The sequence below is a fragment of the Pseudochaenichthys georgianus genome, chromosome 6 (assembly GCF_902827115.2).
Source record: "Pseudochaenichthys georgianus chromosome 6, fPseGeo1.2, whole genome shotgun sequence".
NCBI classification, from domain to species: domain Eukaryota; kingdom Metazoa; phylum Chordata; class Actinopteri; order Perciformes; family Channichthyidae; genus Pseudochaenichthys; species Pseudochaenichthys georgianus.
In genome coordinates, this window is record NC_047508.1 from 29,351,968 (window position 1) to 29,367,633 (window position 15,666).

Consider the following 15,666-nt stretch of genomic DNA (forward strand, 5'->3'; position numbering starts at 1 on the left):
ATACATCTGTGTTATACTATGTGTTAATGCTATATCCGGGCTCTATACATTTATCTTGGCTGAACGGGCAGCATTTGTCTTAATTTGTTAGATAATTGCAACAAGACTCATTAGCAAACAGCACCATGATGGAAGGTGGAAGGCAAGCATAAACTCTCAATTTGACGGGATTATCCTTTTGTGATGAGGACTAATGATCCCAACAGAGTAAATAGCAATGTGTTAATTAGAAATTACACTGAATGATCCGTTGCACACAGAGGAGGTATTAACCAGGCAACATCATTATCTTAGATCTATAGCTGTCTTGTCTTGTATCCATGAGGTCTGATAATAAAATGGTAATTATAACTATCACCAAAAAAGAAATGATAGAATATCTGTTGCCGTTAAGAAATAAGTGGGGCTAAAAGCTCTTAAAACTCAAATGGACTGACATGTTCTATACTCTTCAGAATGATTTATTGATAATGCCAAACCTGAAGGATGACTTTACCCAAATTAATTTGTAAATACAAAGACATGATATTGTCATGTTATTTCTAAATTCCCATATATATCGAACATCTAGAAATGTAACTTAAAAGTTAGCTTCGTAATTAAACCTCAGACTGCAGTTTATTTCTCACAAAGGTATGAATTATAGCGGATGTGTATCAATAAAGGCTTCCCTTGCATGCAGTGTTAAAGTGAGCCTCTGCCTCCACCTAGTGACAAATATATGTCACTAAAGGTAAAGCTCAGATTTATGAAGTGACTAATGCACCTCCTTCAAAATCATATTAAAATGATAGCGGAAAAATTATAATAAACCACACAAAATGTAACTCGTTTTAAATGTTATGTTATGATGTAGTCTTAAATACTGCATGATACACATGGAGTGTTACATTTCTACAAGTCTCGGTCTGACACTGCAGCATGGAATTTTGAATTGAACTCTCAAGTTGACACTCATACATTTGTGTGTTTGCATAGCAACAAAACAGAGGTTGCTTATGAAGCTTGGACCTACCAATACCCAACCTAAAATATATAGAGTTATGGTAAGGTGGACCTACATTTACAATATGTTCAAGTAGCTATTCTGTAATTCAAAAAGTAAAGTGAAAAGTAGTTCAGTCAAAAATGCACCCTAGCTAAATCACAGAAGTACAATAAAAAAGTGTAGGCTACTTGAGGTAGAAGTACACAATAAAACACATAATAAAATGTTAATGTAAATTAATTCAATATGCTACATTACATACATACAATATGTAGCTCTACTACTATAACTGAAATCAAAATGCAGTTGACAATGTATTGATGATGTTTATGGGGAATTCAAATTAACAATGTAAATCGAAGTTACATGTTTAGCAGATTCTGCTGTGACACCTCGACAGTTTTGAAGGACCAAATCCGGCAGGGGTGCCAGGTTTGCTCATTTTACATAGATCAGTCAGAACTATTTGGACTCATATATTCTCTATTGACGTATTCCAAAATAACTTGATATAAGCTGTTTGGAAATAAAATTGGAGCGTAATGCACTTTATGACATTTGTTTGGGTCGTTTAAACATGTGACGTGAGAAACTGAACAGAAGTGAATATTTTTAATAAAGTAGGATAACGACGAGGCATTGAAGCACGTTATAATTCAGATGGTGAAAACGATTCATTCTACATTTTATTTAAAAAACAAAGATACCATATCTTAGTGTGCTTAGTGTTTCAGAGGTGAAGGTAGAACGTGTAGATACTAACCTGCAGGAAACACAACTGGCAACTCCACAGCACGCTCGCTTCCTCTGACGTTAGCTGAAAACTCAACAACAGAATGCTCCGGTTAGTTAGCTAATAACCGTCTTCTGCCGTTACCGGCTAGTTTAATCAGTGGATACTCACCTTGTACCTTACAAGGACCCTTGGGACTGTTGTCCTAACGTTGTGTCGTAATTGACAACTAGCTTGGTTGTATGGATAAATGCCGGTGCAAAGTGGACAACATAAGCTAGTCTTTTGCTGTGGCTAAATTGGTTAGCTAGCTAACTAGCGCATATGCTAGCATTAGCGTGACTAACGTTACGTACACAGGAGAACATTCTGACTTGGAGGAAGGAGGGGAGGAAATTGATAAGTAGGAACACTGTGCACCGTTGCTTAAGCAAAGCTAGCACTTTTTTCGACTCCTGTCTTCACGCACCCTGACGCATTTGGAAAAGGTGACTATTTGTCCACCCTGTGCGACATATAACACTTTTTGGTCAATAATATAGCTGTTAGTCGGGATAGCTAGCTGTCAACAACAACAGTCCTTCTGGCTAGCTGTATAGCGGACGAGAGCTAGCACGCTGGCCCCGAACTTTACAAGTTTACAAGTCAGATGCAGTTCTATAACTGATTTAGTTCAACTAGCAAACCGGTGTTTCAACTTTTAATTGGCGGACTCCTTCACTCAGATCCGCTCTAGCGGTTCTAGTGAACAGAAGAAACTGATGGCAACGGAAGTTACTGAGAGTGAAGCGGTGCTGAAGGGTGTAGGTGATATGAATTTAAACAAAAGCAGCACAGATTTTGTCACTCCCAGGAAGACTCTTGAAGAGCTGGGAAACAGACAGGCGTCTAGTCCTTCATCTTCTGGAGTGTCTGGAGAATGTGATGAGGAGGAACTAGACGAATTAGAAAATAGCACAACGTCTACAGTGGAAAATGGCGAAGAGGCACTTCAAGAAAGTCTAACCAAAACAAGAGGTACGCCACAGGAAAGGACAACTCCAGACAATGAGCAGGAACAGCCGGGAGCGAGAAGCTCTACCCCGGTGAGCCTCCCCCAGCCCCGCTGTCCCCCTGGACCCATTGGAAGGTCTGTATGTGTATTTTTAAGTGTGGTTTACATGTTGGCAACTTAATTATATAAGCTAGTTCCTGGTTTCATCTCTCCATCGCAAACATACTGTTCTCTCTCAGAATCCAGCACTAGAGACAGATGCCTTAAAAGACCAGCATTTATACAGTACCAAACAAAAAAGAAACAATGTTAAACTGATTCAGGAACACCCTATAGTGGATTTCAAATATAAACTTAACATCATTTATTTTCTAATGAAATGCTTAGTCTAAAAACAAGCTTGAATACTAAAAGTGAAGGATATAACTTTTTTTAAACCCTGTGACATTTCTGTGTTTGCTGTTTGACCAGAACAACAGGAAAAGTAGAAGCTCGAGGCTGGTAAGGATGTATTTCCATGTTAAATGTGGTGTACACAATACACACATAGTCCAGTTTATGATGTCAAACATTTCCATATAGTTAATTAACACTTCTTGCACATCTCAACAAAAAGTGGAACATCTGTGGACCGTGAGCCAACGTTACATGCACAGAGCATCATTTCACTGACCTCTGACAAACATTCATTGCCTGCAAATGACCACTGTGTTGATCTAGGTTAAAAATTGTAAGGGGCTTCTATGTATTGTGCATTTGCCTTTTTATACATTAATTTTGAATAATATGCATCTTTGTTTACGGAATAATTGTACATTTAAACTCGAGAGTGCTTCACTAAAGCCAAAACAGGCCAAGTGGATATTTATCTGACAGACAGGTCATTTTTAGAGGCTTTTGTAAACAGGTCCGTGCCAGAGTAACTCCAGGCATCTTGCAATGGTTCCTACTAGCTTATACTGTATTGATGTCAGAGAACTGAACTCTGTTATTTAAATATTTGTTAAAATACACTTATAGTCTGTTTCACATCACGAATATGGGTCAATATTGGCATGCAAATGTTCATTAGCTTTTTGTTCGATTTGTAGTGCACGTGTAAAATGTCATGATATTTCAAACATCACAAGTCCCCTAAAATGTGCTCAAGGACTACAAATATAAAATGTAGTTAATAATAATCTTTACAGTTTGAATAAGCTGTTCACAAACACCCTTTCAATCCAAGGGTGTCCTTTTAAGAAAACCACATTCCTGGGGCACTTCCACTGCACCTCTCTCAGTTGGATTTCAGATGTTAGGGGATTACAATACACAAGCAAAGAGCTCAACTTTTTTGAAATGTTGAGCACCAAATACCCAGAATGTGTTTGTGTCTGGAAGCACAATACGGCCGTGTAAGTGATTAATGCATCAAAGGGAGCTCTATACAGCAGAGATACAGAGACCATGGTCCGCATTAGTGAGTGGCCTTATGGTTTATAAACTAAGCCTTTAATACAAGCTTGAAAAGCTTTTCAAGAAGCCAGTGATCTTATTATGTGGCAAGTTAGAAGCGGAAACTCTAGAGGAGATATGCAATCAACATGCAGTAACGTGATTCATCAGATAATCAAATATTTGATCAAATCGGATCAAAAAGCCCATGTCATCTTGTGGAGAAACATAACGTTTTTTATATGAACATAAGCAGGGTTTCGCTCTGATGTGATGCTAAGGTCGTAAGTAACAGATCGGGTTAACCACAACACAGAAAGCTGTTATTACCCGTTATTATAAAGTATGCATTAGAACTATAAGGTTTATCCTAAAAGCCAAACTCTTGGTAAGCAGTATTTCCAGCTGTGAAGATACAAATCGCTTGTTCATGTCAGTGTTACATGAACACTCTCCCTCCTCTCCCTCCTGCTCCTCTTTGAGGCAGCAGCAAAGACTAGTTTTAGCTCTCAACAAGTTTTAAAAGTGTATCTTACCTTTTTTCACCTAGTTAACTTTTTTTTTAGTTATTCATGCATATTTTACTAATCACTACCCCCTCAAATGGAAATATGTGTTTACATAAATGATGACCAAACCGTTTGAGACCCACTGAGAACTTAGACTAAGTTAACTATCTAAACACTCAGAGAGTCCTTTACCTCACCTGAGCTGAGGTTATCTGAGCTTGAATGACACACAGAGCCCAATCAAGGGCATTGATTTATGATCTGTATGACAGTGGCCATGTCGGCAGGCCACATCATGTAGACAGCCAGTCACCCTGTGTGAGGCAGGCCACTTAACAGGCCAGGCCATCGGGAAACCCCCCGGTCCTCCCGATGGCCAGTCCGGGACTGGGTACAGGAGGCGTAGAGCGAGGGATCATTGTCCACAAGTTAATCAATCGCAGATCGCGTCGTGGTCACGGACGGGGAAAAAAAAATTATAAAAAGAAAAAAAAACGAAATGGGTCGCGAAATATACTTGGGCGGTCGTTAATATACCTGGGCGGCCCGCCCAAGTATAGTCTGTGTGGGAAACCCTGCATGTCACTGTAACCTGCTAATGAAAACTGAGGAGTTAGCTCTAGCCTATTGATTTTAAGTGTCAGGGAGAAAGTCAATAAACCTATTTTGATTCTTGTGTTTTGCTCCATTGAATCCCTTCAAATCAAATAAAAAAAGATGCAGAACAGAAAATTATTCCTCACCTTATTTGAAGTATTATGTGCTTTTGTCCAACTTTAGTATGGTGTATCTAATGTTTTGTAGCCTTCCATCATTATCCATAATCATTACCCTGTTTTAGTCGCTGATATAGAAACCCAAGAATATAAACTGCCTTTGACTCCTGGTCGTTGCTTCCCCCATAATCCTTTGAGTATTGTACAAGTCACAAGCAGCTGTTCTAAGACAACTCATTATGTGTTTTGTTTGTCACGGATCATCTCTGCTGGCCCTGCTGTTGATCTTAATAAATGTGTATTACAAGAGGGCCTTTTAGCAATTAGAGATTGTTACACTTAAAAGATGGCATAACTTTTTTTGTTTCCATTTCCAGCTTGGAGCGCCAAGAGTCAGTTGCCACAACAGAAGCTCGTCTAAGGATGGAAGGAGTTGAACTGAAGGAGGAGTGGCAGGATGAGGACTTTCCGCGGTATTGTCAATCGGTCATAATGTTGTTCATCACATATGGATTATAGTTCACAGATTTGTTTCACACCTTTGTGTTTTGAAAGTCACATGAAGTATAATCCTACTGAAAGCTTTATCACCTGCTGTTTGATTATTAGGCCCCTACCGGAGGAAGAGGAGCTGGAAGATGATCTTTTTGCAGGAACCTCTGAAGAGATAGACCCTGGTAATAAGAAAAAGTGCATTGCTTAAAAAAGGACACATTTTCAAGTATATCTTAAAATCCACATTGTGATCAGAGATGTATTAGTCAGTATAATACTCCTGTTCATTCTCTTAAAAATGCGTTCTTAACTTCAGCCAAAACTAATATCATCGTCTGAGTTATCACACAAAAGGGTATCTAACAATATTTTTCTTTTACTGTGAATCCTCTCAGACGGTGAGAGGGAATTTTGAAGCGAAAGACCGTACTGGTGGAAGAGATCATTTGATATCATGACTCAAACTAAAAAGAAGCCTCATATTAGTTTGAGCTGAACGAAGGAATGGACTCTTTAATTGTTCTCACAGACAGTATAAACACTGCTGGTTTGTCCTCCACCCCAGGCTATGGAATGGACCATGGCAAGAAGGCAAAGAGGAAGCTCGCCGCTCCGGACATCAGTCTCACTCTGGACCGCAGCGAAGGCTCCCTCCTCTCCGACGAGCTGGATGAGAGCACAGAGCTGGACCTCGATGACATAGACACACCGTCAGACAACAGCAATGAGTTTGAATGGGAGGGTAAGACGTTTGTATCATGACAGGATACGAATTACAGTTTTTAAACCCCGTTTGTTTAAGTAACACTGAAAGTTCAAAGAGTTCATTTTAGATTGACTTGATGAAGAGGGAGGTGCAAAGATGCCTTTTTAAATTGGACCCAGATGAAGTCTACAGATGTGTAATTTTTTTATGAAAAGAAGTACTCTTCTTTCTGTATTGGCTTTTAACACAGGATCAAATGTGTTATCAGTCCAGCATTTTATTTCTGGGTTCTATTGTCTTGTTTTTATTTCCTTCCTGATTGTACATATATGGGGTAGGCAGCTGACTGCCTTCAGTGTAGTTAAAATGTGCTTTGTCGTTTTTCTGTTTCCGCAATGCTGCCTTCCTCTTTTTCACTTTGAAGCAGTGTTTCCCTTCTCAGCCTGGAAACAGGCTGCAGGCCAGCAACAGGTTTCTCTCTCCCGTGTGGTAAGGTCTTCTGGACAGCCCCCATTTTGTTCTGCCGAACCACGAGTCAATCAAGCCATATTGTCCCGATTTTGTTTTGTTGTCTGTTGTTCAACAAATCATGGGGAGGTTTTGTGTTTCATGAACTTCATTTCAGTTATTGTTTATATGCATGGCATTTTTTTCCCTTGAAATGCGTTGAGTATCAATCAATCAATCAAGTTCAATCTGCACAGTAATGCTGCAGTTATCACAAACTAGCCATTTTAACACCTGCTTACATCTGCTATTTGGTTATTGGTAATTTGCTGTGTCACACACAGGAAATGACAATTAATTAATACAATATAGCACCCAAATTATGCCAAATTGAATTGGTGATGCAATACATTTGGCATTTTACCACCTAAAATATATTTTTATATTATTATTCATTTGGTAGTTTATTTTATAAACCTTTTACCATTCATGTCCACGCTACATTTGAGTATGAGGATCATACAGTGCTCTAAAGGAAACAACTGATTTCTTGAATGGACTGCTTACAGAGATAAAAGGCGAATAGTGCAACCAAATCACATCAACACACTTGTATAAGTAAGTGTGTTGATGTGATTTGGTTGCACTATTCGCATTTTATTTAATTTTTTGCATGCTTGACCTATGATATTTTAAACATTTACTTGGTGTCTAGATGACGCATGGTATACATTGTAGACATTGTGCACATCATGCACCTATATATTCTACAAAAGACGTACAAAAATAATCAGTATTTTGCACGACATATTTATTTCACATGCAGGGAACAATTACAGGTTTTCTCCCAGGAAATAGTGTCAGGTATTTGTAAATGTTGACCTCAAGTGAAAGGGAGACATGGAAGTTGAGATTTGATTGTTGGTGTTGATTCAGAGAGAAAGCATGCAGCCCAGATGCAAAAAGTAAAAGCAGAAAATGTTATGCAATCTTAATTTCCAATGATTACAATGCATGTTATTGTAAACTATGAATAAATTGAGTGATCTAAACATTTAAAAAGATCAGACAGGTCCGTCTGCTTTGATTACACAATCCCATCCATTGTGTGTGTAGCCTCCAGGCTGTGGGTTTAAAAATGCCCCCTCTCCTTCAGATGACCTCCCCAAGCCGAAAACCACAGAAGTCCTACAGAAGGGCGTGGAGTCCGTCCAGGAGTACTCCGCCTCGGAGCAGAGGGAGGAGAGGGAGGAGGGTCGGCGCTGGAGGGTGTTTCGCATCGGAGAGCAGGAGCACAGAGTGGACATGAAGGCCATCGAACCTTACAAGAGGGTTATCAGCCATGGAGGTCAGTGGCATAAATAATAAACTGATGGAAAAGTTGAACCAGGGTGTCCGCGGGGTCTTAAAAAGTATTAAAAGACAAGTTGATAAATTAATTTAGGGAAAATTAAGGCAATTAAAAAGTATTAAACGGCATTTTCCAAGGTATTACATTTTGTAGCTTGTTTTTAATAAGTATATAAATTGTCCAAAGAGGTTGTGTTCTACCGTCTGCCTGAATGTAATCATTGCGTAGGTGTGTAGTGTGATTCTGTGTAGTTTATTTATGGCATCAGGTTGGATTTGACGTCATCTGAACAGGACATCGCACGCTCACTGCTTGATAGCGCTCGAAGGTCCGTTTACGCCGGTTGTTAAACAACATCGTTATGGGGAAATGCAAGTTGTAAAGTGTGTCTCCAATGTAACCGGTTAAAACTCGAAGTGGCGATGAGGTCTTAAAATGTATGGAAAGGGTCTTAAAAAAGGTCTTAAAAGGTATTACATTTGACTTCAGGATTCCTGCATATACCCTGTGAACTTTTTTGACAATGAAAACAGTGTTTTGATACTGAAACATTCATTTTTCATGTTTGATTTTTCACTGTAGGTTACTATGGAGACGGTTTGAATGCCATAATTGTGTTCGCTGTGTGCTATATGCCTGAAAGCAGTCAACCAAATTACAGATACATCATGGACAATTTATTCAAGTGAGTGTTTATTTGATTTCTTCTGGCCTTGTGAGCAAACCATTTGGATCCAGCGCTAATGTTATTTCCCTGTTTCCTGCAGGTATGTCATCGGCACACTTGAACTTTTGGTTGCTGAGAACTATATGATTGTGTATTTGAACGGGGCCACCTCAAGGAAAAAGATGCCAACTGTCGGCTGGCTCAGAAAGTGTTATCAGCAGATTGACAGGAGGTCAGTCGGAGTGAACGTCACACTCGGAAACAAGCAGAGCATCAGGCCAATCCTCAGACAGTTGTCTCTAATATGTGATTACATGTTGTCTATTTCCCTCCCTTTCTGTACAGGCTAAGGAAGAACTTGAAGTCTTTGATAATCGTTCATCCCTCCTGGTTTATTCGCACGCTGCTGGCACTCACAAAACCTTTCATAAGGTAATTTGTAATGTTTAAAGTCACTAAAATTATGAAATTAAGATTCACTCTGGTAACCTTTTAGATTTTGATATTTCCCCTTTTTCTTTTTTGACAGCACCAAATTTAGTCAGAAACTCCAGTATGTGTTCAGCTTGACAGACCTTGCAGAACTGGTTCCAATGGAGTATGTGTCCATACCCGATTGTATCAAAGAGTAAGTACAGTCCACTCAAACACACGCACTTTTCAAGCCAAATCAGACCTTCTGGGATATGGCAACATGTTTTTTATGATACACGAGCGTTGTTATGTTTACATCGGGTGGTTCTCTGTTGAGGGAAGACATTTTGTTTCCATGAAGTGAACCTGGTGACTGCAGATCTTACAGCTGTGCAATGAATCAATACTTGAAATATAATAATTGAAAAAACCTGACTCCTCCAGTAGAAGTAATCTGACATGTATTTACCTTTTACAGATGTAATCTGTGTAGGTAAAAATGTAAAAGACGTCATGTCCCTTGCTTTTTCCCCCTATTATCTGGCTGATTCTGCAGACTGTGGTTGGATTTCATCTGTAGGTGGTGCCACAGTAACATTTAGCTTTTCCTGTATGGCCAGTATAGACAAGATGTCGGGGGTTTTAAGGCTGACTCACTAGAAGAGATCCAAATGCAAGCTACTAAGATTTAAACAGAGAACAGTATAGCCTTATGCACTCATGAGTTTATTTAACCTTCAACAAGTATCAACGTTACTAGAAAATGTAGATTTGTTTTGTCCCATAAACAGCTATCAAGGAATTTGTATTTTCCTCTGGTTGACCTTCGCTGTTCTGCATCATTATTGAGCTCATGCTGTATTTTCTACTTTACCTGATGCGGCCTAGTTTCCATGTGGCTTTTGTAAAAGCTTCAATGCAAATTCATCTCTTTACCAAATGTGTTTGCTCTTTGTGGATGTCTGGTTGCTGTTGGCTGTTATTCTTTTTTCCTTAACTCCATTTCCCTGCCCCCTCTTAAGGTTTGACGAAGAAAAAAATAGGAAAAGCCGTAAAAGGTATATACACTTACAACCAGGGTCAGTCTCAGCACTTTGTTGTTTTGCAATTCACAAACTAACAACGAAATGATCCGTTGGCTTTCAAAAATGCAACAATACACTTTGTTCTGTCCCGAATGTTTGTAGTTGGATGATTTGCTGTCCTCTCTAAATGTCCCACATTTTCCCCTCAGTGGATTAAGGATGTTCACTCAATAGCAAACTGAGAAGCTTGATTGGTTTCCAGAAATAGGTGGCTTGGTCATTATTTAACCAACTTAATCTAATTTCTGAGCCAATCCTGTAAAGTACATTTCAAAATCCATTCTTGTTTATATGTTCTCTATTCTTGCCTCAATTTAATATCAGCGATCAGTTGTTAAAACATCATGTACCCTTAGTAGCCTATTGCATACCAAAGGTACTGGTACAAGGTACAGACACTGAATTATTGATTTATGTCCAGCACATACTTTTCCAGCTAAATAATTGCATTGCTGCTTTCTGATATTAAAGTTGGGGCCTCAAGTAGATCTTACTTTGCATGTGTCTTTTTAAAAACCAGGTTTAGAATTTGATCTTGGGTAAGTTTGTTCATATTTGTACGACTGGTGGGGTGGACCTACAGGGAAGTCTTTGTTACTGTGGTGTTGTGGTTTGCACTGTAACCATATCCTCACACGGATGCACTCGATAACTCTCTCACTGAACACTGGGCTTGTCCACTCTCACAGCTCTCTGCATGACTCACTGCATACCCACTCCTTGCCGATGTTTAGTAATACTGCAAACCTTACCCTCATGCACACAGACTTGTTTCCACTCTATACTGATAAGCACAGACAAGGCAGTGTGCGAAAAAGTACACGTCCCACCGTCCGGGACGTGTTATTTACAATATCGGACAAGTAGATCTTTCAATTGACTTGTCCGGCGGACAAGTGACGTTTTTCGCCCCGATTTATTGACAAATTATTGATACATTCAGTTTACAAAAGGCAGAACTCATTCGCAAATTGTCCGTGTCCGCCATTGTTCGTTTAGAAATGTTAGTTTCGGTTCTGCTAGTCGATTCCTAAGGAAATGCATCTCGCCGCTTTCTGTACAGTTAGACGGGGCGGGCGGGAAGTGTAGCACCGTGGCAGGGTTGGGAAGCAAAACTCGGTTCCGAGTAGGAACAAATAACAATTGTCCGGTACCGGGATTAATAAGAGTTGTGAGGACAGGAGGCCGAGCCCCGCGGACTGCAGCTCTCTCTCTATGCTCCGTATCAGCTGATCGCTGCATGGTGCAGCTCAGCGTCTCTCTCTTTCTACACACAGCGGATCTGCTGCTCGTTAACAGCCTCATCTTTGTCAAACGTTCTTATGTTCTCTCTCTAACACGTAATGAAGGTTATTAAGCGTTTTAGCTCCTGTGTTGTTAATATTGACCACCATTTCCTTTATGAAGTGAAGCAGCCTCCCTGTCTGTCCTCGCGCTGTCCTCACATCCCCGGACCCCCAGACTCGGAGGAGCAGGGATGTCAGTATTGTTTATGAAGCAGGGTATAGAAAGTACATTATTGAAATGCTATTTATACTATTTATTAACTTTTACAAACAGTGAGTAGCTGGGCAGCTGCAGCATGTGTATTGCAGGACATGTGTAAGCGTGCAAGTGTCTTTGAGTTGTAGAAAAGCGCTAGGCCTATAGGCTATAAATATAATAATAATAATAACTTTATTTGTATAGCACCTTTCATACAGGGGATTGCAGTTCAAAGTGCTTTACATCAGTAAAAAATAAGACATAACATCTGTGTAAAACAAGCAGCAAGAGCAAAGCATAAAGTGGGATAAAATAATTAAAAATAAAAACATGGGGAATAAAACATAGATAAATAGTGCAATGTCAATCACAGAGAATAGTGCAGTATAATAGTGTAAAATCAGTAAAATGCTTTGGTAAAGAGATAGGTTTTAAGCTGCCTTTTAAAAATGCCTAATGTATTGGCTTCCCTAATATTGTTGGGTAACATGTTCCACAGTTTTGGGGCGTAGTTTACAAAGGCTGCATCACCGATCTTCTTTTATGACTCTTTCTGGTGACCTCTAATAGACCTGCATCTGATGATCGCAGTGTTCTGGCAGGTGTGTAGTTCATTAGAGAGTCAGCAATGTAGCTGGGTCCTTGTCCATTTTTAGAGCCTTGTATATGAGGAGAAGTACCTTAAAATCAATTCTAAAAGTTACAGGAAGCCAGTGTAGAGTAGCTAAGACAGGACTAACGTGTTCCCTCCTTTTGGTATTCGTAAGTAGTCTAGCTGCAGAGTGTTGAATGAGCTGGAGTCTTTGTACATTCTCAAACTGCACCACTTAGAACTAACTAAACAATGCAGAGATTATTTTTATATAATTGTATTCAATAACCGTAAGAAATTCAACAGTATGAAGTGATTTGTAAATAGGAATACAGATTTGACTTAATGTTTTCATAAATATATTTTTCTCCCAGTTTGTCATGGGACTGATTTACCCTCTCAAAGAACCGGAACCGAGAACCGAAAATAACCAGAATCGAAAAGCAGAACCGGAATCGTTAAAATCCAAACGATACCCAACCCTATGTGTGATGCAGTAAAATGTTACCGCTCACTTACGTTAGCGGTGTTGTAAAAACTGTGGGAAAATGTAAAAAATACGATGAGGAAGAAGATTCCAGTGGCCCCAATTTTTGTCAATTCTGGACAAGTGAAAAATGTATTCGGACAAGTAAATTGCCAAACTCACTTGTCCATGGACAAGTACTCTCTAAAAACTTTTTCTCACACTGCAAGGGGGTTATTGAATTGCAGTTATGTTGTGGCTTATCAAAGTAAGGGTGTAAGGCATTTACTGTATCTGTATGCAGATGGTAAGTCTAGTAACTAGTAACTAGTAAATGAAATATTCTCTCATACTAAAAGGTCCCTTTGGTAATGGTGTAGAGGCAATGATCACATTTCAGTATGCCATAATATAAAAACGTTTCTGTTGCAAGGCCGCCTGTTTTTATTTTACATATCGGTTATCTTGTAATGTAATGTCTTGTTATATGACCTGTCATCCCAGTAGCACAGGTGTCTGATCACTGTTGAATTTCCCTGCAGAATCGACCAGGACGCGCACGGCAAAGTGGAGATCGCAGCGGCTGCTGTTCCAGAATGACCCTGCTAGCCCGCACGATGTGGAGGAGGAAAACGACGGAGAATGTTTCAAACAGCCACTCGTATGTTTATGTTCTGGGCAACGTGACTGATGACTTGTTTGCATCATGAAGTGCCTTTTTGAAACTGTGCTGCCTGTTACATCGTGGGACTTTTCACAGCTTGATCTTCAGCGTTCTTCCACTTGCTGTCTGAAATGTTTTTAATCTGATTTTTATTTACTGCCAATATATCATGTCCAACTTAGCTTATCGGTGTCCCCTAGTTACTGGTGTATCTACACGTTATGTAAGGCACTCTGTTACAAATGATTGATGCATGTTCTGCTTTATTACATTTAAATATATATTTATATTCAAAAGGTGACAAAGGAGAGAAATTAATATATTTTTATGGTTGCTCTGATTTTAAACTGCATTTTAGGTCTCTGACCCGTTGAGTGGCATTTCATTGAACACGTGTTGACAGCACCTTTTTCACTTTTCACTGCTGACGTTCTCTATCAAAATCCTGCCTGGGGGAAAATAAAGTTTTATTTTTTTCCCTTCACTCAGAATGTGCCCTTTGAGTTGTGTAGGGAGAACATTTGTGAGAGCAATGATCTGAAGCAAAGATTTAGGTCTTAATGTAACATTTCCTCCAAGTAAAGTCATGGATTTCATCATTGTTTTGTATTTTTTTTTTTTATATACAAGATAGGTAGGTAAATTACAGCATTTGAGTTAAAAAAAAAATCACCAAAATATGTTTGAAAACTAATTATATTCACATTACTTCAATCAATTCAATTGGTTTGCTTTAGATACTACTGTAATGAAGCTTAGCGCAAGTTCAATAAGGAAGACCTAACACGAGTCACTTACACGTCACTCGATGGCTCCCTTCCCCCCTCATTAAATGAGGGCGTCACCCCTCAGCAGCCAATAGCTGCACATGCTAAATTCCTTAAATGCCTGCTCTTCCTCCCTGTCAGTTGTCATTTGCAGATGACCGCAAACAGTAGCAGTATTATACTCCTCCTCGTGAGAAAAAAGAAAAGAAAAAAAAAGCACAAGAAAAACTAGCTCGAGATGTCCAACGCGGACAATTCAGATCACGAACCTGGTATGGAATTATTCGAGCCCGGTTCGGCTCCCCACAGCGGCCTATCACCAGAGGCAGACTTCCTCTTCGCCCGGCTCCTGCAGCAGGACATCCCTACAGCCCCAGGCCTCACTCTCTCGCAGCTCCGAGAGCTCTCGGATCAGGTCTCCAGCACAGCTCCCCAGTCCGGGGCAGCAGCTCCAGTCAGCTCCCCAGAGAGCAGGGCGAGGACGCTGCCGCAGCCGCGGAGGTAATATAAAAAAGGGCAGGAAGTCGAGCCCTCCAGCCAGGATCCCGTCCACCTCCAAAATCCACCCCTTCCCAGGCTGCCAGTCCGGGAGCGCCACTAACACACCCCTCATGGAGAGTAGCGTAGCCGGCTCCCTGCAATCCCTGGCTAGCTCCATGATAGCTATCGATGCTCGCCTCCAGGCCCTGGAAGACTCGTCACAGGAGCTTCGACTTCCGTGGCACTCAGGTCAGGTACTAGTGTTAACGAAAATGTTTGCACTCACCCACACAGGGTCGGGTTGTAACGGAATAGATGTAACGGCGTTACGTAATCAGAAATACAAAAAATCATGTATATTCAGCGGGCGTTACATTTGAAAAACGAGTAATCTGAGTCAGTTACTTTCATAAACCTGAAGTGAATACTTATTGGAACTATTGGTTGAGAAGTTTCCTCACAAAATGTAATATTCATTACCAGCAGAACCGTGTGCACACTGCACAGCGCAGCAGCGTGTCTGTAAGCGAGAGATGCAGCGTGTCTGTGAGGCCCCGCCCCCGCACGCAGATGAGAGAGAGAGAGAGTTCTCTTTCAAAATATATTGAAAGGTAGAAACGGAGATGGTTAGATAAAACGTGGAAGATAACGTTTTTGTAGCATTTATTTA

At 40.1% G+C, this 15,666-nt stretch overlaps 1 protein-coding gene across 3 annotated transcripts; it reads left to right on the forward strand.

The window, feature by feature from the left end:
• Positions 1–1,771: 1,771 nt before the first annotated feature.
• Positions 1,772–14,345, forward strand: bnip2 (BCL2 interacting protein 2). 3 transcript variants are annotated; one of them, XM_034084678.2, is made up of 12 exons: positions 1,772–2,850; positions 5,755–5,850; positions 5,987–6,054; positions 6,438–6,614; positions 8,182–8,373; positions 8,959–9,061; positions 9,144–9,275; positions 9,389–9,475; positions 9,573–9,671; positions 10,480–10,515; positions 11,063–11,081; positions 13,628–14,345. In XM_034084678.2, the coding sequence occupies exons 1-11, from the start codon at positions 2,483–2,485 to the stop codon at positions 11,073–11,075; spliced, it is 1,371 nt and encodes a 456-aa protein (XP_033940569.1). In that variant the 5' UTR covers positions 1,772–2,482; the 3' UTR covers positions 11,076–11,081; positions 13,628–14,345. The 3 variants fall into 3 exon arrangements, with proteins under 3 accessions (XP_033940569.1, XP_033940567.1, XP_033940568.1); XM_034084676.2 differs by lacking the exon at positions 11,063–11,081 and having other exon boundaries at positions 1,773–2,850; XM_034084677.2 differs by lacking the exons at positions 10,480–10,515; positions 11,063–11,081 and having other exon boundaries at positions 1,781–2,850.
• Positions 14,346–15,666: the final 1,321 nt, after the last annotated feature.

Excerpts from the sequence above, each read along its gene's own strand:
- bnip2 (XM_034084676.2), top strand. The coding sequence starts at position 2,483 with ATGGCAACGGAAGTTACTGAGAGTGAAGCGGTGCTGAAGGGTGTAGGT. Across the intron at positions 5,851-5,986 it reads CAGGATGAGGACTTTCCGCG|GCCCCTACCGGAGGAAGAGG; the intron begins GTATTGTCAATC and ends TTTGATTATTAG. Across the intron at positions 6,055-6,437 it reads CTCTGAAGAGATAGACCCTG|GCTATGGAATGGACCATGGC; the intron begins GTAATAAGAAAA and ends CCTCCACCCCAG.